Genomic DNA, 23,706 nt, shown 5'->3' with positions numbered 1-23,706 from the left:
TGATTTAAAATTTTCCAGTGGTAAATCATTCCAATGGTTAGTCACTCTTACTGTTAAAAATTTGCACCTTGTTTCTGGTCTGAATTTGTCTAGCTTCAACTTCTTCCAGCTATTGGATCACGTTATACCTTTCTCTGCTAGAATGAAGAGAAACTCTGTTAACACATTTCTGTTCCAGTCTAGGTGCTCCCAGTTGGACCAGTTAAGAGGCTGGGGCAGCACCTGAGGGCTATTGAATCTCAATCAGGAGTCAGAGCAGGCTGAATCCGTCAGGAGATGAAAGCTGCTGCACACAGAAGGTGGTTCTTGGGAGCGGGCTGAAGGTGGGAGAGGTTTGCTGGCTGGCATCCCCGAGCCAGAGCTGGAGAGGGCTTGAAGGCAGGAGGAGCAGCAGAGGAGATGCTGACTGGCTGTAAGCCAACAGCTAAAGCCGAGGACCAGAGAGGACTGAAGGCAGGGGGAGTGGCAGAGTGTCTTGACTTCTACTTGCTGGAAAGCTGGACCCCCAAGGAACAGTGAGAGAGCCAGGGGAAGTGAGGATGCCCTCTGGCAAGGCTGCTCCCAGCAGAGAGGCTGTGGGTTTTCCCGCTTGGAAGAGAGGGGTTGCATCTTAGAAGAAAAGGCTGGAGTGGCTATCCCAGCAGAGGGCAGAAGAGGACAGACAAGGAGCCTATCTGTGATGGAAGACACTAAGGTGTGGTGAGAACAAGGACTTTATGCACTGGGGTGATATTGGACTATGTCTTGGTACTTTTGTTATGTTTTGTTAATAAACTATATTGATGGAGTAGAGGACAAGCTTGCATGGAGTTACCAGGGCCCCAAGAAGGAAACTAAGGTGAGGGGCCACTTTCAGGGTTGCCCCAAGTCCACAAGGGGGCACCAGGGAGGAGGCCATTCCTCTACATCCACCATGAATCCCAAGATTTTTTCAGTCACTGCTTCCCAGAGGATGTCCCCCATCATATGACCTACATTCTTTGTTCTTAGATGTGCACAAGCACATCCTCCTCTTCCAGCTACTGAGCAGACCTGCCATAGGAGAATGGAGGGTGTGAGCCCTGTGCTTCCCCCATCCCCAATTTCCTATATGTTTTTTCTTGGTAAGACACGTGTTCCTTTTGAGTGGCTAGTAAAGGGTTTGCCAAGGATCTGGGGGATGCTGTCCAGAGCTGCTAGGAAATGGGATCATGGACATTCTTCCAAGTGTAGTGATGGTGGAATGTGCCCCAAATTAGCTGCTCTTAGCTGCCAAAGCTGTGGGCCCACATCTCGTGGGCTGCCAGAGCTGGTGCTTGCGAGAGGGAGCAGTGAGTGCTGCTGCATCTTATGTGGCCCCCCACACACACCTGTTTCATAGCACTGCAGTTATATGAAGCCCTCAGAAATGTTTCTCATACTTGTGAGTCTAAATCTAGATCTAGAGGAGGGAGGTAGAGGTGAGGGAGGCAGCTTTCCCACAAATCTTCTCCCACTAGAGGAAAGAAAGCAGCAAACTGTGGTAGTCAGCATCAGAGCAAGTCTTGGACACAGCCACTGTGGCATGTCCACTAGTGAAGACGAGGCCTTTGAGTGGCTATATCCAGAACTATGTGGTGTAGCACATACATACCGAAACAAAAGCCTGACTGGGACCTCATCCCCCAGCCAGACATGGTGACACATGGCCTGACAGGGACTTCATCTCACAGCTGGACATGCTGATGCACAGCCTGACAGGGACTCCATCCCACCCACATCCAGACATGTTGACATGTGGCCTGACAGAGACCTCATTCCATAGCCAGGTATGCTGATGCGTGGCCTGACAAGGATCTCATCTCACCCATGGCCGGACATGCTCATGCATGGCCTGACAGAGACTCCATGGCACAGCTAACCATGTTGATGCACAGCCTGACATAACTCCCCCCAGCCCCCTGCTCACAGTTGGACATGCTGACACACAGCCTGACAGGGACCCATCCCACAGCCTGCCATACTGATGTACAGCCTGACGTAGAGCTCCCCTCACCCACAGGTGGGCACGCTGACACACCCTGGCACAGACCTCCCACCTCCACCCACAACCTGACATGCTGACTCATGCCCTGACACAGGTCTCCCCACCCCCTCAGTTAGACACACTGACACACACCTCCCCTTTCCACTTTAATCAGCCATACGAACAAACCTACCTACATCCTACCCTACACAAAAACATACACATAGTCCTACATGCCCACCCACTCATACACGCCAACTGATCAAGGTCCATAGTAGCACATACCCTCATGCATGTCAACAGTTCAGTGCAGAGAGACACAGCAACCAAGACCCTCTGACAGACACAGAATGCTTCTTTGTGCACACCTTACTACAAACACCTAGGGGCAACCATCCTGAGACTCCCCACCAACCATGCACACACACTTGATGCAAACCCCTCTCTTGATGCAAACCCACTGACCCTAAGCAACAGAGTCTCTTCAAGCCAGAGGCAGAGCCAGTGTGAGTGGAGGTCTGTGGAAAGTAGCTGGCGAGTGGTAACGCTGGGAGCGTAAGTGGAGAATAGGTGAAGCAGACAGTGTGTCTGGAATTCTCCCTCTGCCTCTCTGGGATTGTGTGTGCTTCTAGGGCATTCAGAGAGAGGCAAATAGTTGTGAGGAAATATGTTCTTCCTCCTGCATTTGCTTATATTACTGCCTGTTATTCCCTTTGACCCCTGACTGCCTGTCCAAGACTGTGCTGGGATAGAAAAGAAGCCATAACTGTTCAGATAATGAGAAAATCAGTTGGTGTCCAAAGTCCAATTACAAGCCATGTCTGTGAGCTGCTTTCTTCCAAGGACGCTAATTGAAAACACATTGACACTACTATTAGGAATTATAAGATAAGAGGCATTTTGGAGTGGAGAATGACATACAGTAATAACACGTAGCATTTGTGCTGTGCTTTACTTCTTCAAAGCTCTTTACAGACAGTCAGCCTAAGAATCTTCAACCACAGTAAGGTGGGCAAGTACAGGTGGGGAAACCGAGGCATAGAGAGACCACTTGCCAAAGAGCCTACAGCTAAGCAGTGCAGAGCTGAGACTGGAACTCTGGACCCCTGACTCCCATCCCCTGCTCTCACTATTACATCATGCTCCGTGCAGGTTAAAGCAATGCTGTGAAAAAATCGGTGAGCTTTGATGAGACGTTAAAAATAACCTGGTCTCTGAGACTGGACAAGTCTCCGTGTCAATGAGCCATATCCCAAAGCATCATAGTTCTCCAGTCTTCTGCCAATGTTTTTGCTCCCCTACAGATTCTCAAGTGTATGAAGCATCATGTGACACTGGCTAGTCCAAAGTTCATGAGAGGGCTGGGAAGGAAAGTGCTAGCAGCAGACTGCGAAATGAAAGATCTGTTTTTCCTCCTCCTTTTCGTGCAGCTCCTTGGTGAGTAATGATAGGACCTGTCTGAGAATGGAGAATGAGGGCAAAATGGCTTTTTCCATTTCAGGCTTTAGGTAAAGTGGAATAAAGCCAAAGACTCTGTACTTGGTGACGTATTTCTAATGCAAGTGGAAAAACTCATTTCCAAATGGACAAAGACAGAGTAGGTGGGCTGTGATTTGCAACTCCTGTTCACTGCAACTCTGCTGCTTGGGTTTCTCGGCTCTTTTTATTTAAGGCTCTGAAGAGTTGTCTTCTGTTGAATATGCATGTATTTAATATTCAGAGACCATGATTCCACAGCAAAAGGACTGATTAAAGAGTCAAGTGATGTTGATATAGAGGCAAAAGGTGCATTAATGCAATACTGTAGTGCATAGTTAAAGTCAGGAATTGCATAAACTGAGGCTGCAACAGTTCGGTTAACTTGGCTGCATTGCGCAATTTGGGGCCAGATCCTTAGCTGTGTAATTCAGCCTTACTTTGTTGAAAGCAAGGAAACTATGCCGATTTACCACAGCTTAGGATATGTCTGTATGTTTTATGGTACTGGGTATGATACACTTTATAAGGTAAGCTACATATATCCAGTAAAACAGGGATAGAATTTTCTACATATATGCAATGGAATGAACTTATGCATTCTGTTAGAACTTTAACCTTTCCTTTTCCTGACTCTTGGGGATTTTAACTTGGCAGTTGTAGCATTGCATCAACAGTTTTTTGTATGTAATTTTGTAGGTTTTTCACCTTAAAAGAAAAAGACAAAACAAAAAAATGCCCATGTTTAGATTTCAGTTCAATAAGGTTCTCACGCACATGCCCAATTTAAAACTAGTGAGTTTATTCTATTGGGTTGGAGTCTCATTACACTGCTCTGGCAATGTAAAGGGGCCTTAAAATGGATTTTAAAAAATCCCTAATTTAAGGCTCCTTCATGGCTTTAAATCAGACTCAAGTCTGTTTGCTTCAGTTAGATTACTTGTGTGCTTTAAGTTAGCCATGTGCGTATGCCCGTTGCTGAACCAGGGCCTTAATGTTAGCATTGGAATGGTCCCAGTTTGGCTTTGGAATTCACACTGCACTGAAAGGGGGAGGGAGTGAATTCTCCATATTACTGCCACTATGGTGTGGCTGCAGACCCTCCACTGCAAGGCTGGGTTACAGGGCAGCAGCATACCTGTTTACATGGGGAGGGTTGCATCCTAAAGGACAGAAACATTTTCATTTTAATGAAGGTGTGACAGTTCTTGGGGTATCCGGGACTGTGAGTCATCTTGTTACCCCCACCTCCCCTCCCCCTCCCACCTCCGGCATGAGGGAGTCATGCCTGCGCTAGCTCCTTAACGCCGCCAGCATGTTAGCCTCTCAAGCTCACTCTTCTGGGATATGCCAGCCCGACCTTGTCCTGCAGGTTAACAAGAGGTACGCTCCAGTGCCTGAGTTCCTGTAAAGCATTCCCCAGTGAGACCCAACCCCTGACACTGGTTAATCCCAGAAATCCCAGAGCCTCTGCTCCCAAAAAAGCAGTGCACCCCAGTTTATCAGTTTTACCTTAAATCACTGTACCTGTATAACACACAGCACTTGTGAGCACTTATAATAAAATAAAATAAAGTTTATTTAAGAAAGAATAGAGGTTCCAGTAGAAATGAGAGAGAGAGAGGAAAGCAAATGGTTACGATATAAACCAAAACCAGAAAATGTGAATTAAGACCTCCATTTAATAATAGTTATCTTTCCTGCCTAATAAAGCAGGTCCTCCACCCCCAAAGTGCAATCTGTTGCAGAGCCCGGGAACCAGGATCCAAACATTCATGAAATATCCCCTACTCAACAAGATGGCTCCTTTGTGAAAGGACAGAGTTTCTTCCTCCACCTTGCGATATGCTGAATCAGTCTGTTGTCTCTATTCACAGGCTTTTATAACATTCCTTTTTATCTCCAAGTTCTTTCAATTGTTGGCTGTTGTCTTTGATGGTTTGCCATTGACAGTTGTGGGTTGGGGCAAGGGTAGAGAACTGAACATTGCATTATATCACCGGCTGACCAGAGAGCGGTGACAACTCCCTTCCACTTGAATGGCCCATCACCAAGACACAGGATTCCCTGGTGACTAAATTGTACTCCAAGAACATAAGGTATAGTTTTCAATATAGTTATGTAATTCCTTAAACATTACCCATGCATACACATCTCACAATGGGAAGTTACAAGCTGTCAGCAGAGACCTCACATGCCAGCCTTCCTGGATGGACTCTATGAGAGTGGGTATTAGGTGTATTGAGTTTCTCAGGTCTGAGACAGCAGCTGATTGTAAAGAATAATGAACCCTTTTGTACCAATGGGCCTCTGGGTCACAAAAGAATAAGAATGTGCAGGACGCACTAGAAATTTTGGAAAGTCCTTTCTATGGTTTTCAGCCCCTAATGTTAAAGGAGAAGTGGGGGTTTTGTTTGTTGGTTGTTCTGTTTTGCTGTGTGTTTCAGTAAGACCATAAAACCACACTGTAAGGTCTTGTCTTCAGTAGGCAACTGATGTTATTTTAACATATGTAGGTGTTGGAGGCACAGTCTAGGAAGCCCCCTCCCCTGAGTTTGCCTCCTGGGGTTCCCCACTAAGGTTTAAACCTCGACCAGTTAAAACATGTTAAAACTACAACTATCCTGTCTACACTATGGTGCTTTTTTTTTTCCATATTTTAAAAATAACCCTTTTTTCCTAGTCTGCCATACGCAGTGATTGTCTCAATAGCACTGCTGGCCAGGCCACACAAAAATAATGTTGCAATTATATTACAAAGGAGATCATTTGGTGCTGCTAAAATTTCAGCAGAGCCCCACTTAGTCTCTTCCCCATCACTCATAGCATTCATTTTGACACCTCACCACCACATGAAGTAAGTAATGGCACAGTTGCCTTTACTGGTTTAAAAAGTGGTTAGCATTTTTAACCATGAGAAAAGTGCAAATTTATTTTTACTGTCCAGTAACTCTCATGATTGAAACCATTTTACTCAGAATGTTGTCAGTTACATCTTGAGAGACCAACCTTAGAAAATGTTAGCACCAAAGGAGAATGTTTACAAAATGTTGTGCAAAAACAGGAGAGAGGAATGGAAACTATCTTGTAACCTTTTCTATGACAGAGGCTCTCATTTGATTTTGCTAATTTCTGGAGTGAGATACACTTTCTAAACATGTCCCATTTTTATCATTAAAAGATCCACATTAGTATTGTTGGATGGCAGGCGGTCCTGACTTTGAACCATCATTCCTTAAACTCATCCTTTCAATCCACAACAGACAGAGGAACAGAGACAGAGTGAGGGCTTGGCTACACTGGAGAGTTGCAGCGCTGGTGGTGGGTTTACAGCGCTGCAGCTTAGTAACTGTCCACACCTGCAAGGCACATCCAGCGCTGCAACTCCTGGCTGCAGCGCTGAATGTACACCTGGTCTGCTTGGGGTGTGACGATTGCAGCGCTGGTGATGCAGCGCTGCTCATCAAGTGTGGCCACCAAAAGCGCTGTTATTGGCCTCCAGGGTATTAGGAGGTATCCCAGAATTCCTGTCCACAACAAACCAGAAGAATGGCTGAACTCCGAGCTCCCGAGCTCCCCAGAGCTACTTATCTAAAAAACAAACACAGCAGCTCTTTGCTCCAGCGAGCAATGAGCAGAGGCAGGGGAATTGCTTTGGAATGTTCACAGCTGTTTGCTTGAGGAGAGAGTGGAGTCCGTGCTGAGCAGCTGCTTATGTGGTCTGAAGGCTATTTAGGAGTGCATAATTTGCATTTAGTGAATAAGAGAGGGATGGGGGAAGGGGTCAAAACTTTTAAAATGATTGAAGGTAGGTGCTGTGTATCTTCCAGTCCTTAGAACTTGCAAGGCAGGGAGCTGAGAACAGTGTCAGCTCCAAAAATCCACTCTCTCTGTCTCCCCCACGCTCCCTGTCACACTCCACCCCACCCCCGTTTTGAAAAGCACATTGCAGCCACTTGAATGCTGGGATAGCTGCCCACAATGCACCACTCCCAACAGCGCTGCAAATGCTACAAATGTGGCCACACTGCAGCACTGGTAGCTGTCAGTGTGGCCACACTGCAGCGCTTTCCCTACACAGCTGTACGAAGACAGCTGTAACTCCCAGCGCTGTACAACTGTAAGTGTAGCCATATTGCTGCACTAGTGACTTTTGCTGGCTGATGGAAGGGTTATACTGATCAGAGCAAATGTTTTTGCCTGTGTCTATAATTTAAAAATATGGTGGGCAGGGAGATGGTTAAGAAGAGAGCTAGTAAAAGTGTCAGGAATTCACCAAATTCTTGCAGGATCAGACAATGTGAGACAATTCCCACAAAAAAGATTAAACCAATTCAGTGTCCTGTGTCACAAATGCATGTACAATAGGTCACACAGACTCCAACAGTAGATATACAAGGAGTGGCCTGATCTGAATTACTGTGTGAACTCCATGTATATACACACTTGATAAGACAAACTTTATTTTCATCTGGTTTGACTGGTGGCTGCCTGTGACTGTTTTGTCCACTGTGGCAAGCACATCTCCCTCTTCTGTTACCTTGGACTCACCCTCCACCCCTCACTACCTTGCTTGTTTATTTAGTCACCCCTTCCATGTTGTTTAAATTGTAGACTATGGGGCAGGGACTGTCTTTGTGTTTGGACAGTACAATGGGGCCCTAATTCCTATAGAAATAAATAATAAGTAATTTTAACACACTGGTATTTGGTAGTACAACATTCTCATTTACCACCTGGAGACATTGTACATGCACAGACAGTGCTTCTCTCTCAGCCATCAGTGATCCGCAGCTACATGTTAATCACAGCATTGAAAATGTCCCCTGTGTTCACTGATCACGGGGAAGGGAGGATTTTGACATTGCTTAATTTAAGACATACACACAAGCTATGATGCCTTTTTGCTCCTATGCAGAAAATTCCATCTCTGGCATATGGAGGCAAAAGGATGCTCTAAATCTCAGCTAAGTCTCTTTAAATCTATCCCCGCATAATGAAGCAGGCTGTGTATAATTTAATCAGGGCTAGGCAGGCTGGTTGAATACTGCAGATCTGGTGTGAATATAAACATTGGTTCAAATTCCCAACCGCTGCCTGGTACAACCATTGTCACACTCCTTTGGATTTGCTATGCATAATCATTAGTGCAAACAGGTTTGTGTTTGCACAAATGTTTAGGGACTGGCTATTCTTCCTACAATTCCCATATTCATTTGCAAGGCAGAGGACTTGTGGCGAGACAAGTGTATTTGTTTGTTTTGTGTATGAAAAGTCAAGGAGTAGAAACAATATCATGTGACTTAGCTGACCACATGCCTTGAGTAATGAATAATAGTGAAGAGTCCAAATGAGTTGTTTGCAAACAAACTACAAACTGAGGCTGGTTCAGCCAGATTATTTGGCAAATGTTTAGAAATCACCAATCCTCTCCTCTCTCACCAACGGGCAGTTGGTCCAATAAAAGCTTTTACCTCACTCACCTTGTCTCTAATATCTTGGGACCCACACGGCTACAACAACACGGCTTAGGCATTACTAAGGCATCTGCAGAAGAGTCAGTTCATAAAAGAAAGGCAACAGCTACATTTGTCAGGTAGTTTATCCACACTGAATAATTGGGCCCAACTTCCTCATTTTTTACGATGGCATTTTGACAGCCACTCTAGATGGTATTGATTGTTTACAAGTGCTTGAGTCACCATGAGATCCAGTTGCTAAATTAGACTTTGTCTACAAAGGAAAGTTGTACACTGCATTAGCTATACTACCGTACTGCCTAGCATGCTGACTCTTTGTACTCTCCGGTCTGTCTGCATCCCTCTGTTGTCTCTTGTCTTTATAAATAATAAAAAATACAGGTATAAAGGTGCTTTGGCTGTAGCAGTGTAGCTATTCCTGTATGGGGTGAAGAATAAGCTTTACCTGTATAATGGCTTGTCTATACTTAAAACCCTTCTGCAGCACTGCTGTGCCACTACCTATGCTGACAGCAAGGGTTCTCCTGATGGCATAGGCTTGCCATCTCCCCCAAGAGGTGGTAGCTAGGCCAACGAAAGAGGTCTTCCATTGACCTAGCACTGTCTATTCGGGGACCTAGGTTTGCTTAACAACTTTGCTCAGGGGTGTCCCTTTTTCACACCCCTGAGTGACTGAGTTAAATCAGCCTAATTTTCTAGTATAGACCAGGCCTCGGGCACATTTATATAGCTATGACTGTCTCCACATTAGGAGTTGTACCAATATAACTGGATTGGTAAAAAATTCCATCTCTAACCTACATAGTTATCCTGGTATAAAATCCGTGTCTAGACCAGGCCTTACTTCCTCTTCTTGTTTAAAATCATCTATGTTTTTTTTCTTGATCTTTTGCACTTAACTCTACACTCAATCCCAGCCCTGACCTAATTAAACTCCTATCTCCTTCCATGAGTAATAATAATGCAACTGCAGAGATAAATAAGAGGAGAGATGTAGCCTTGGTTGACTGGTGAGGTGGAAGAACATGAAGGAAGGTGCTCAACATGGCAGGAGCCAGTGTCACCAACTCTCATGATTTCATTATGAGCCTGACAAATTGAGGTGTTTTTCTTAAGCTCCTGGAATCATGTTATTACTTGAGAATCTCAGCTTTCATTTAAAAAAAAAGTTTCTACTCCTCCTGACTGCAGACAAAAGCTTGCAAACATGGCCTGTAAAGGCTCAGAGACCAGAAGGCAGATCAAAAGGACCCATCAGGCAGTATTATTCAAAGCTGATGATTTTAAAGCCAAACTCATGGGGTGGAGGAGGGGCCTGAATCATGGTGTTTTGAATGCTTTGGGTTGGCAGTCCAGAGGCGCTGCACAGTAGAAGGCTCTTACACCAGCAGTGTGTAGGCTGAAAACCAATGGCAAAGTCAGCAAGTTGATCAGCATTTTGCCTGAGTAAGATCTGAGGAACAGCTGACATGACTGGGCCCTCTCGTTCCAGTCTGAGACACTGGCAGCTCATTTCTTTGCTGAGTGTTGTTTATCTTTGTGTGACTGTATTAACTCATTCTGGGAGAAGTTTGGGGCCTATACAGGGCCAGATCCTCAGCTGGTGTTAGTTCCTTAGCTCCATTGACCTCAACAGAGCTACAGTAATATACACTATCTGGCCCACAGCGTGTCTGGAAATTGCTGTGTAGAAACAGAATAGAATTGAATTCCGTTTCTTTCTTTGCCTCGCCTAGCTGCTTCGATTGCTGTGTACAAACAATGGATTCCGAACACCAATTTTGAAAATGCTTCCAATTGGGATAAAGACAGAATCCCATGTGCTAATGATGTGGTCCTTTTCAAGAGTAATCAGGTATTTAATTTCAAAATAGCATTAATTTGGGCCAATCTCTACCTGTTTATAGAAAATGCCCTCAGCCTTTTTGTATTTCTTGCAGGAGATCTCGGTCTTTGTCCAATCAACTCACTCTCTGACAGACATGGTAAGGACATGTATTGCAGCACCAAATGTGGTGGTGATGAACGCTGTCAAAAATATGAGACAGGGCCAGCTAAGTGACACAAGGACTGCCGCAGTGCAGGACACCTGGGTTCCCTAGCCACTTCTGGTGTCTCATCCGATGACCTGGGTGGCTGAGGTGTGTTTTCACAGGCAGCTGGAGTCATGGGGGGCAGGTGGACCCCCCCTTCAGAGATGCTAGCCCCAGGCCCTGCTCCTTCCTCCCAAGGCCCAAACTCCTGTGGGCAGAGCCCTGAGCCCCCTTTCCCGCCTGCCACAGTTGGAGCCCTGGGCCCACTCATCCCCACTCCCTCCACAGCTGGAGGAGCCCCAGGCAGGCTCGAGCCCCTCTCTACCCCCCCACCCCATGGCTGCACCTGGCCCCAGCCGTACCACCCAAGACCCAGAGCTGCTTGTTGGGAAAAGCAAAAGCTCTTCCCAAAAAATGCTGAGCTTTTTATATGCACCGTGCAGGTTCTGAAGTGGCTGAGGAGGTGGTATCTGCTCCTCAGCTTCCCAGGTTCATCAGTAATGTCTCTGGAGTCCAGGGAGAACCTGGAAAGCTGAGGAGCAGATACCACCTCCTCAGCTTAGCCTCCCCAGGCCTTTTATACCTACTACTTATGGTTGGAGTTTTGCTGGGAAGGCCAGAGTGGGTGGAATGTTACAGAATAGCCCCATGTTTTTGGAACCATGTCAGAGTTGTTCTCCGAGGAAGCCATTCATTGTCCAGGCTGAGCGAATAGCACTCTTCTTGTGCCCATGGGGAGCAGAATGCTGCTGCTGACTTGCACCACAGAAAAGAGAGTCCCCCCAGGATAACCAGATATTAATAATGTAGTTCATTGGGGGTGGTACCAGAGCTGGTGGGAGGGGAGGCATTTGGAAAGAAATCAAATTATCCTTCAGTGCAACATTGTGGTGGCAGTGTGTGTAGGAGGGATCGGGCCAAGGCTCTGGGGCTGAGGGCTCCTCCATGGTGAGGTTGTACCTTGAAGGTGTGTTCAGTTCTGGGCATCCATATCCCAGAGAGATAGCACTAACCTGGAGGGAAGGCAGAAAAAAGCATCAATAACGGCTCTGGGGGTGAAGGGAGGAACCAGCACAGAATGTCCTGTTTATACAGTAGCTTGAGCAAGTGAATGAATAAGATCCAGTGCTGAGAAGTTCTGAGCTCCTTCATCTTCCACTCACTGCCGTGGCAGCTGAGAGCACTCACTGCCTTCTGGGAGGGTATTTGAAGGGCATAAAAACAGCAGGGAGTTGTAACTGAGTGTCATGGGATCAGGTGAAAAAAAGGAGAAGTTAAGATGGCCACAAGGGAGAAAATCCTATTGGCAAAATAATATTAACAATAATAATTTTTGTGCATGAAGCCCCATATGCTGTAGCATTCTAGTTCATAACAAAAGCTATCAGATGAAAACACCATCAAGTCCTCAAACAGATCTGAGAGGTGCTGTATGGTGCCAAAAAAATTGATGGAAAAGCCTCCCTGAGGGAAGTGGTGGCGGTGGAAGATCTATCACTTGAGTCAGAGCTCGTTGTCTGTCTAGTCACTGACTTCCATGGGACTACCCATGTGCATAGAGCTAAGCAGGTGCTGTGGTGCTTGGCTGGATCAGGGCCATAGTGAGGAGTATGGTATAAGAACTATATCATTGGGGCCCAGACACCAGTGTGCCTTTCCTGTCTGGCTCTCTGCCCAATCTGTGGTACTTCCAGGTTATCCTATCACTGCTTAGCACCATTTAAAAACTGACAGGACAGAGCGAGATCTAGGATATGCTGTAGGGAGCACTAGTGTTTGCAGGGGGATGAACTAGGCAGCTTAATGGGTCTTTCCTGTTTTTTATTTCTTGTCAATGAGAGGCTCATCAGGATGTCAGAGGTGCTCCATACACAAGGCAAGGTATGAACTCTCACTTGTCACTTTCCATTCATTCAAAAATATCATGCTTAGATAATGTCCCAAATCTTTTTCCCTCACTTCACTAAGCTCTTTTTGAATAGTGACCATTTTTAGAGAGTTTCAAAAATTTATCATCAAGGGAGAAAATGGGAGTTTAAAGCAAATTGTGTGATGTGTGCATCGCCCTGGCAGGCAGCCAGATATTCCTGTTAACCGTGATCATGTCACACCAAAGTCAGTCTGTCTTGATTTCTGTGCAAAGAACATTTGTTCACAGAAATGGCAGCTGAGGTTGCCATGGTGACCTGATTTTTCTAGCTGTCCTTATACCTATTATAATTGGATTTGTTTTGGGCAATTCTAATGTACCCATCACCTTAGCATCCAGGCCCTAGGATTGTCATCCAGATGTGATCTAGTTGTGACAGAATTGTCCTTGCCATTTATTTTATTTTATTTTATTTTAGCTGCCATAAGTAGTTTGAAAACTGGCCATTTCCCCCCCACCCCGTTTTTGTTTTGTGTCACTGTATCCAAATAGGCCCTATAAAATTTTGGATTATAATTTGTATAAGATGCCTAAACTACTGATAGCTTTGGTGCTTTAATAACACAGAGTGCCACATTTAACTCTTCTATAAATGCTTGGAGGAATTATCATCTATCTATCTAAACTATAAAATACGGAGTTTTTAAATGATGTGAATATTAGCAGGAAAAATAAATGCCAAATATCGGTTCAGTAGATTTTATTTTGTTTACTGATTAATGGATAATATTTATAAAGTACTTTGTAATCCACTGTTGAAAGTGCATAACTGTAAAGTATTTATTATTATTCATTATGGCATTAACCTTTCAAAAAGAAGCTTAACAGCTAAAATTTAAAAAAACCTAAGACAGACCATATTTCCTGACAAAAAAAGGACAGACATCACAAAAGCTTAATACAAATAACAACTTCATCTGTAATAGAATAGGAACTCTGTCTTACCTGAAGGACTTATGAGGGAACATTGATGTATTAGGATTCTACAGCAACTAAGAAAGGGTCAAGTTATTAAAGCAGACTGAAGAAACTGTTACCTTGTCTGATCTAAGCACCACATTGTGCTGTGGTTTTTAGACAGAACTTGCCATTTGAAATTAATGCTGCAATTGTGCTTAAAAATAAATAGGCTGCTGCTGAGCTCAGTAACTAGTTCATGTCAAAGAGGCAGGTTTGTCCCTTGCCACACGTAGGCGTTAGGTGGTGAGGATTTAGAGTGGTAAATATAACTCATCTCACTGGCACAGCAGCTTTTCCCTCATGTCTATTACATCTTTATCAATATACATGACGGAGGGCTTGATCCTGCAACACGCTGAGCATCCTCGAGTGCCCATGGAAGCTAATGGGAGCTGAGGATGCTAGGCCCTCCCAGAATCAGGCCCTTAACTAGCTGCTAGCTTTGCTGCTATAACGTCAGACCCATAGTTCCAGCCTGACTCCCAAACCTCCTCCCCGCTCCCTTAGTTTGCACCCCAGAGGATGTGTCTGGCATCAACTGACAGGAACTCTGCTATGAGAATCTCAGCTGAAGATTTCATTCTTGCCATGCTCTGAGGGATTTTATGTCTAATTACAGCTCTGAACCTCCTCAGCTCTAGACATTTATTTTGCAGTATATTATATAGGCTTCTAATGAATGGGAATGTGCTGAAGTCATTTAGCCTCAGAATTTATGTTTTATAGGATTTTTGTGAGATAGGAACCCAAAGCGAAAGCCCTCAATCTTCGGGGAAGTTGGGATCCTCAACTAAATCCAAAGTCCTCTGCTTAGGCCCCTTTCTGTGAAATGGACCTCGATTGGAACAACTGGCTCTGAATTTTGCCTTTTGGACCTGATGTCTATAAAGTGGGTCCAGACACTCTCCAGATCTAATCCCATCAAAAGACTTAAAATAAGTCATGCCAAATCAGAGTGCCAAGTTATTACTTTTTGACATTAACATGGCACCACAAATGTACATGGTACTTTACAAGATGTGGAACAAGACTCCAACCTTGCCCAGAAGAATTTACAGTCAAAAACCACTACAAAATATATGGGGTCAGATCCTCAGCTGGTGTGAATTGTCACAGCTCCTTTGACTTCAACAATTTACAACAGCTAAAGGTCCACCTCAGGACCCTTTGCATACTGACCCAAGTGCTGCTGCTGTAAAACAGGGTGTCTCTAAACAACGAGACTGACATCAGGCCACCAATCAGCCACCATATATAATGCAGACCATTCATTTGGTCAAAGTGTAACAGACATAAAGATTTACACTATATTGATCAGAGCAAGTTTTATAGGTTTCTGATTCAGCTCAGCTCTCTCCATGTATGGTAGGTGGGTTTCTGTTCTCTGTTCTTTGTTACCAGGTGATAAAAATAATGCCAAGGTTCAGGATTTTTTAAAAATCAAGGAATTGATCTGCCCTCTTACTCCTGGGAATGGCCTGAAATTTGGTGCCTGAGTCATCAGAAAAATTGATTTTTAGGATTAGAGAGAAAAGCAAAAATGTGCCTCTTTAGACTGTAGCCTCAATATTTCTGTGAAATTAATCACATAAATCAGCAGGACTACCTTAAGCTTTTCAGTCTCCATGGAGACGCTATACAGCCTTTGGCCAAAGAAGTGGCCATCACATACCGTACAATCAAAGGGCGAAATTCAGATAAGGGACTTAAGCTCCTATTGACTTGAGTGATTTCAATGGAAGTTAGGCACCTAAATACCTCTGAGGATCTGGATCTTATAGAGCTCTTCTCTGCAAGTTTTCCACATCTTCATTTTCCATTTTCCTTTTCTTACTTCCATCCTATTCGTTCTACTTGTCCCCACCTCAAATAATCTCCCTGTCTCCTAGGTCTTACCCCTTTTCAGATATTTTGTAGACAGTTGTCATACCCATAGTCTATTAGAGTAGTAGACAAGCTAATTCTCAATATTTAGCTCTTTTTATCTTTCCTCAGAAATCAGTCCCTTCGTCCCGCTGATCATTTTTGCTGTTCATCTCTGAATTCTCATTAGTTTCTCTACATCTTTTTGATACTGAGGCACTCAGAACGGACTGCAGTGTTCCAGGGAAGCTTCCAGTTGTTGGTGGTGTCCTGCCTGTTCACATGGGAATGCAGAGCATGACAAAACGTTGGTGCTGTGTGTGTGTGTGTGTGTGTGTGTGTGTGTGTACACAAGGTAGTGATGAAGGGCTAAATAGGATATGAAGGTTATCATTTTTTGTTTTGATAGCCAATTCTGGGTTTTGTAGAGAATCAATGTAACTCAATATTCCAGTCGGCTCTGCAATGACATTTAGCTGTGATGCAGGGAGAGAAAGCGTGCTCTCCTTATTCAGCTAGAATCTTAAAAACAGGAACTTATTTCATGTTCTTGGGGTTAAAAAAAATCAATGTGTAAAAGCCTGCTGCATCTCTTTGGAAGTGTCCTCAGTGCTGTCACTCATAGGAGCTACCTGTCAAAATCTCACTCCACACATTAATCTGCCCTGGATTTAGCCCAGGTTTAACAAAGCCCATAAACTGGCTGTGCGTGACAGTCTAACAGGAGCTGAGCAGAAGCTGGCTGTTGCAATTTGCCTCAGAGAATACAGGATTCACCCTCTGTATTGTGGGCCATGAGGTACTCAATATACATAAAGCTTGGTATCCTATAGGCTGTCTCGAAGGGCTTGCTCTGGCAAGATGCTGAGTGCCTTCAGCTCCCAATGATCAGCTTCTGAGCTGGGCTCCATGAACATGCTGGGAGTTTGGAGGACTCTGCACCTGGCAGAACTGGGCCCTTTCTTGTACAGTTCAGTAATTTGGACAGAAGCCAAATTTGGGTTGTTAGTGGATCAGAACCTGGCTCTCGGTCACCACTTCAAGTCCAGACTAGGGGTACAATTTTCAAAAGTACCTAAGTGATTTAGGAGCCATTTTCAAAAAGGGCTTGAGCACTTAGGGCACTAAAGGGCAGTATTTCAAAGTTATTACGGCACCTAAAGATGTAGTAGGTGCCTAGTGGGATTTTCCAGAAGTGCTGAGGTGCCAAGTGCCTATTGAAATCATGGGAACTAGGTGCCTAGGTGCTTTTGAAAATCCCACTAGGCACCTATTGCATCTTTAAGTGCCTAAATGCCATTGACAATTTGGCCCTAAGGTGCCTACATCTCAATGAATGTCAGTGGGACTTAGTCACTGACGTCACTTAGGTGCTTTCAAAGATTTTACCCTAGGTTTGTACTGGCTGGAAGTTGTTCCTATCTGATGGCTGCTCAGGAGTGCACTGAAACTGAGTTCTGTAGCCTCAGATTAGTTCCCAGTGGCTCGGTGGCCAGATCTGAAGAATCACCACCTCAGCTGGAGTGAAATGGCTTGGATGGTGATGCTGCCCACACCGAGAACAAGGACTAGCTGGACAATGGAGACTGAACTGCGTGCTCCCCTCAGGAATGTGCCCTCTAGGAGAGGGCTGAGGTGCATTGGCCAGAGAGGCTTGCAGTGCTGCTCCCCACATCGGCCCTGTGATCTGGTCTCCAGGGCCACTCCCAAATCTGTCAAGCAACTGTGCAGCCATTCTACTGACATGGCTGGAGTAGCCCTGTGTGCCTCTAATGTAGCCCTATTGTGAGGAGGGGGCAGAGACCATGCAGGGATGGCTTTTCTGGCTCCATCCCCATCCTTAACCATGCTCCTCCCCCTGTCCTGCAGCCTGCCCCCCCCATCTGCCTGATCTGCCTCACACAACTGTGACAACCACCAGGAATCCTTCCCCTCCCTTTGTGCAGTGGAACTGCATTGGGCCTGTGGCCTCAGAGATCCCTTGTGAACATACGGTTATTTTTGTAACTGTCTCCCCCTGCAGCGAGTGAAATGGGGCAGCGCCTGTCTGTGGCTGCTGGAACGTGCACCGCTGAACATGGGTATTGATGAAGAAGCTCTGCAGATGTAAACAAGGGGGTTATTGCAGCATCAGCCAATTTATGCAGGTCGTCTCTCTCCTCACTCTGTTATGTGAAAGGAGAAGAGTGGCCATAGCAACCTCCGCATTGGTAGCTTACGGAGGCTGCTGCTGAGTGCCCAGGCTCTTCCGTGAAACACACATTCCCTGGTTAATGTGCCTTGCACACGTACTCTTCAATAATGTGGTAAGGACAAGATGTGCATGTAAACCCTAGCATACTGATCCTCCTTAAAAGTGCGGGAATGAATGCTGATCCTCATGAGCTGCACAATCCTGCAGAGAGAGGGGAAAGAAATATTTTAAAAACCAATCAAGTTGCCTGCATGTAAGTGGGAATTAGCATTCTAACCCTGGAATTGCTCTCCAACATCTGTTTCACCGCTGTCTGAGTCAGATGTCAGTGTTGCAAATGGCTTCTAGTACTGCCAGTCTCATGCAGGCTCTTTGCTATTCAGGCTGGCTAGGCGAAATAAGCACACCAATGCGCAGGATTGCTGTTGTGCAAAGTGCTCATCTTCCCGGGTTATATTTTTAGTCACCTAATTGTAAGAGCAGAATGTACTAAGCGTTGCAGTAAGACACTCCTCTGTTTCTGGTAGAGGTTGATCTTGAAATGCCAATTGCTCTCCTGGGGCCTGGTTCTAATGAATTGCGATGTTTCACACTAGTCCACTAGGCACTGTAGGTCCCTTAGCTTCTGAAACAGCAGGAGTGCTGGCTAAATATACAGAGAGGAAGGATGATTTTCCCTGTGATGGAGGTGGAAAGCTGTGCATGTCAAAGGGTATCTTAGAAACCTATGTGTTAGGTATCTATGTGTGCCAAATCAAACAGAATTCCCATTGACTCCTTGTGAATGTGAGAAAGGACTGCAATCAAAGCCTGTGAGGTCATGCAGCCCAACCCCTCCTGGAGCATGGTTGTTCCCTACAAAACAGTTTCTAGTGGAGGAGCTTTTCAGATACCATCATTTCCTGTTACTCTTGGGAACAGCAACAGACTAGAGCAAAACAAAACTCTGTTTAGATTCCTTACACTGTATAGGGGAAGCCTTCTCAAGGGCAAAAAAGCCTTCTCAAGGCCATGTCTACACTACAGCTGTTACAGTGGCAGAGCTACAGAGCAGCACCTGTGTCCCTGCAGCAGCTGTCGCGTAGACACTTCCTGTATCCATAGAATGGGTTTTTCCATTGATGTAGTTAATCCAGCTCTCCAAGAGGTAATACAAACAATTCATACTAGGGTCTTGCATGTAAACTCTTCAGCACAGGGACTTTGTCTTTATTTGCCTGTCACCACAGATAAGCCTATTGTGCTATGTAAAGAAATGTACATACTACAGTGAGGTCTATGTAAGACTTGACAATGGCTAGATAGCTGGTGTGCTGACACCACTGCCTGTTGTACTGATCAATATTGTCTCATTGTTTCCTTACATTCTCCCCTCCTGTCTATATCCATCTGTTTTCTACTGTCTTAGACCGTCAACTCTTTGGGGGCAGGGACAGTCTTTCTGTTCTGTGTTCGCTCAGTGTCCTGATCCTTGACTATGATTCCTAGACCCTGTGGTAATGCAAATAATAAATAGTAACAATTGTTAGTAAATGGTGCTTTTCACCTGTTGATCTGCTTTATGAAAGTGCTTTATGAAAGTGGGTTAATCTAAATAGCCCCAGTTTATAGATGGGGAGCCACCTGTACAGTCCCAATGTCTTCCTGTTCTGCCCTCACTGACACCTGAACAAGCATGGAGCTATGCTCATAGCAACCGTTGTAGCTGCTAGCACAATCACCTCATTCCTTGCCACAGGACTAAAATTATCCATAATCCTGGTGTATTTCAGAGAGAAAAGAACAGGAATCTGGAGTATAGAGATCATGGGGGTGGATGTTTTATGCCTACATAAGGCAGCTCTGGAACAAAAGCTCTCTCTCATATTATTATCCCGCGGAAAGGGAATTTAAATACCTAGGTTAGCTGGTTGCTGACAATGGCCGTCCTGCGATGCCCAGCATCATACCAAAGCAATTTGGTGCAAATGGCAGAAGCTGACCCCAGTTCAAGATGCCAGTAAAGTTAAAAGGTAGAATGTATAAAACTGTAATTCAACCTGTTCTAATCCATGGAGCAGAGACCGGGCCAGCGACCAGAGATCGGCATTCTTTCCACTCCAGAAATGATGATGTTGAGACACAAGCAGTGTTGAGATGGTCAAATGGTTGGACACTCTGTGATAGAAAATGAAATAAGGCTGTGAGGAACCTAATGCAGGTTGCCCGAGTTGAAGAAAAGTCGAGGGAGGCTAGGCTACATTCGTATGGACGTGACCACGGAGACCTGAGAGTGATATTGGTTAGGATGGCTCTTGCGATGGTGGTGGTGGACAGAAGACAATCAAGGGGAAAGCCAAAGACTTGTACGTGGACCAGATATCAGTGGATCTTAGAGAGATCCGTTTGCATGACAGCCAGGTATGTAATTGTGTGTTAGAAAAAGGCTACAAAAGTCACTGAGCCTGAATAGGGAAGTGGCAAGAAAGAAGAAGAGATTTAGCAGAGAGAGAAAGGAATCAAGTGACAGTGGGGGTGACGAGCTCTCACTGGGTTAGATGAGTCCAGGACCTGGGCTGGTGGGTGGTGATTTTGCCTTTAGCAACCCAAAAAATTGGTGGGCACATTACAGGTATCTGTGCTTTAAAACCCACTTTCTATTTGCTTGATCAATAAATGAGTTAGCAGCTGTGTTCTTAGCAAAAGACCATCACTTCAGCTATTGGAAATGACCCAGCTGCACTGAATTGAGATTGTGCCGTCAGGCTGTGTCAGTACAAATGACAGTCTAGAGATGGATTTCTCTGGGGAGTCCTATTTATTTGCAGGTGTGCTCCTCGGGGAACAGGAACACTGCACAATCTATTGATACAGCTCTGTGCACCAGGCATCCAGGACAGCGACCAAAACAGGGGAAAGTGACCCTAACAGTGATTCCTGGGCTCTTCCATCCACAGTGAACAAGGGGCTCTGGTCTGGTGATGAGAACAGGGGACTGATAGTTAGTCCTCCTGGGTTCTAGCCTCACTTTTTCCACTGATGGGCTCCGGAACCTCAGGTAAATCATTAAGTCTTTCCGTGCCTCGTAATAACCTCCTAGGGGCTGGGTTAGGAACTGCTGGATTGATCCTTTTCTTTTAACTTAAAACACTGGGTGACGTGCTGGCCCCAGGGAGGTCAATGGCAAAACTCCTGTTTACCTCAGTGAAGCCAGGATTTCACCCATTTGGCCTGGGATTTGCACCTTGATTTCTAGCCGCTTGTAACAGGGTGTGCTCTTTTACTGCTCTGTTGCCTCCTAGTGGTCCATCCGGGAATTAGCCCACCACATGGTCTGACACCTCTTTCTGTGGTTGCTCAGCCTGTTGTCCCATTCACTCACTTCATGGCCTCTCTCATGGGCCCAGACCTGCAGCGCTTTCCTCTTTGTGGTGTAGCTTTCTGGCCAAGACACACTGAAATTCTCCCCCTTTCTGGGGTATTATCCAAGTCTCCTTCCAAACTCGCCCCAGGAGTCCCCAAATGGACTGTCCGTAGCATGCCACCCCCAAGATGACATGTAGGGGAACCCAGACCCGCCCTCTACACTAGCTTCCAATCCAAGGACCCTTGGCCCAGCAACTCAGGGCTTTATTCTCCCAGCCCTTACTGCTTTCCTACACTGCCTATGACTGGATACTACTCGTCCCCCTTGTATCAGGGAGCGTGACTGCAGGCTTCCTCACTGCAGCCACCTTCTCTCTTGCTGGCTTCATAAAAGCCCTGCCTGTTTCTGCCTAGGTGAGCTTCATCCCCAATTAAACCTCATTGCATCCTAGCTCCCCTCCAGGTGAAGCCTGTGGTAATTGGCCCCTCTTGCATAGGCACTGACAGGGCTGGAGCACCCACAGGCAGCCAGCTCCCCTCTCACCCCAGCGCCTCCCACCCACCAGCAGTCCTGCTGATCAACTCCTTCCTCTCCCTCCCAACACCTCCTGCCTACCGCAGTCAGCTGTTTCGCAGCATGCAGGAGGCTCTGGGAGGAAGGGGGAGGAGCAGGGATGGGGGACGCTCAGGGGAGGGGGCGGAACTGTGTAGGAAGAGGTGGGGCGGGGGTGGGAAGAGGCAGGACAGGGTGGAGATTTTGGGGGAAGGGGTTGGGTTGGAGCGGGGCCTGGGCGGAGCAGGTGATTGAGCACCCCCCCAGACTCAGAGGAAGCTGGCGCCTATGCTCTCTTGCCTACATTAACCCCTCCAGGGGGTAGTGTAGGGTGAAAGCCCTATCACTCAGCTCTAGTAACATTTGCCATTATTACACTAAAGAGGGGAGTGTCTATGGGAACCCATTGAGGGCTATAGCCTGTAGGGCTTGGGGTACTGACAGCACTTGCCTCTGAGCCCAGTAGTGAGCTACCTGCTATCTAGACGGGACTGGTGTCCCAAAGGCCTCACAGCTTCACCCTGCAGCAGGGTTGGTCACAATACTCTTATAATGAAAGGCTACACAACCGCCTGCTTGGCAAGGCCTTCTCTCTGTGCAATAAGTGTAGGCTGGTCAGGTGGTAGGGCACTAGCCTGGGACCCGGCAGCCCTCAGTTCAATTTCCTGCTCCACCGCCAACTTTCTGTGAGACCTTGGGCTTGAGACACTGGCCTCTTGCTGGCTCAGTTCCCCATCTGTAAAATGGGGAGAATGACCCTGTTTTATCTCCCAGGGCTGTTGTGAGGACAAATACCTCAAAGATTGTGTGGTGCTCAGATGCGACAGCAATGGGAGCTGGACCAGTACCATAGAGAGCCAGGAACTGACTGCAACTAGAGGCCCTGCTGTCCTTGGGAGGGTCTCAGGCAGAGTCCCAGCATTGCCAGCGGATCAAAGGAAGAGATTATTTGGCAGTGGTAAGGCCACGTCTGGAGTATTGCGTCCAGTTTTGGTCCCCCAACTACAGAAAGGATGTGGACAAATTGGAGAGAGTCCAGCAGAGGGCAACGAAAATGATCAGAAGGCTGGAGCACATGACTTACAAGGATAGGCTGAGGGAACTGGGGTTATTTAGTCTGCAGAACAGAAGAGTGAGGGCGGACTTGATAGCAGCCTTCAACTACCTGAAGGTGGATTCCAAAGAGGATGGAGCTCGGCTGTTCTCTGTGGTGGCAGATGAAAGAACAAGGAGCAATGGTCTCAAGTTGCAGTGTGGGAAGTCTAGGTTGGATATTAGGAAACACTATTTCAGTAGGTGGGTGGTGAAGTACTGGAATGGGTTACCTAGGGAGGTGGTGGAATCTCCATCCTTAGAGGTTTTTAAAGCCTGAGGTTTTTAGTTGGTGTTGGTCCTGCTTTGAGCAGGGGTTTGGATTAGATGACCTCCTGAGGTCTTTTCCAACCCTGATATTCTATGATTCTATGAAGTTCATTTAGCTGAAGTTTGCATGGGTTGTGCAGAATTGTTGTTCAAAGTCATCAAATCTTAGTAGTTTCAGTTGGTTGCATCCAGACACAAATGTGGTTCCATCCTAAATCCACTTGACCATTCTGACACAGTCTGGATCACAGGCGATGAAGTGGGTGAGAACCGACATGCCTCTGCAGTGCTGGGATGGGGAGTTTGCATAGTTCCTGCCCACCCTTCATTCTGGCTGCAAACAGCGTGGACCAGCCCAGCTCCAAAATACGCAGCCTTCCATTTTTAAAGTGCTAACTGTTTACATTTAGGAACCATATTTTATTGGCTGTCCCTAGCGTTGGGATTTAACTGCCAGAATGAATGAGTTTAGGCTTGATCCTGCCCAGAGCAGGTGCAGCAGCAGCAGGTTGTGCATATAAACTTA

At 46.0% G+C, this 23,706-nt stretch overlaps 1 protein-coding gene across 1 annotated transcript in view; it reads left to right on the top strand.

Annotated features, from left to right (window-relative positions):
* Window positions 1–3,378: 3,378 nt before the first annotated feature.
* AMN (amnion associated transmembrane protein) overlaps window positions 3,379–23,706 on the top strand; it is a 50,298-nt gene continuing 29,970 nt past the window's right edge. The window contains exons 1-3 of the mRNA XM_030562286.1: window positions 3,379–3,421; window positions 10,677–10,795; window positions 10,881–10,925. Coding sequence (XP_030418146.1) covers window positions 3,379–3,421; window positions 10,677–10,795; window positions 10,881–10,925 — 207 coding nt within the window. The remainder of the gene's footprint in view (window positions 3,422–10,676; window positions 10,796–10,880; window positions 10,926–23,706) is intronic.

Source organism: Gopherus evgoodei, chromosome 4, assembly GCF_007399415.2.
Source record: "Gopherus evgoodei ecotype Sinaloan lineage chromosome 4, rGopEvg1_v1.p, whole genome shotgun sequence".
Lineage (NCBI taxonomy): Eukaryota > Metazoa > Chordata > Testudines > Testudinidae > Gopherus > Gopherus evgoodei.
Note: the sequence above shows the minus strand (reverse complement) of the source record. Positions and strands in the feature narration are given on the sequence as shown.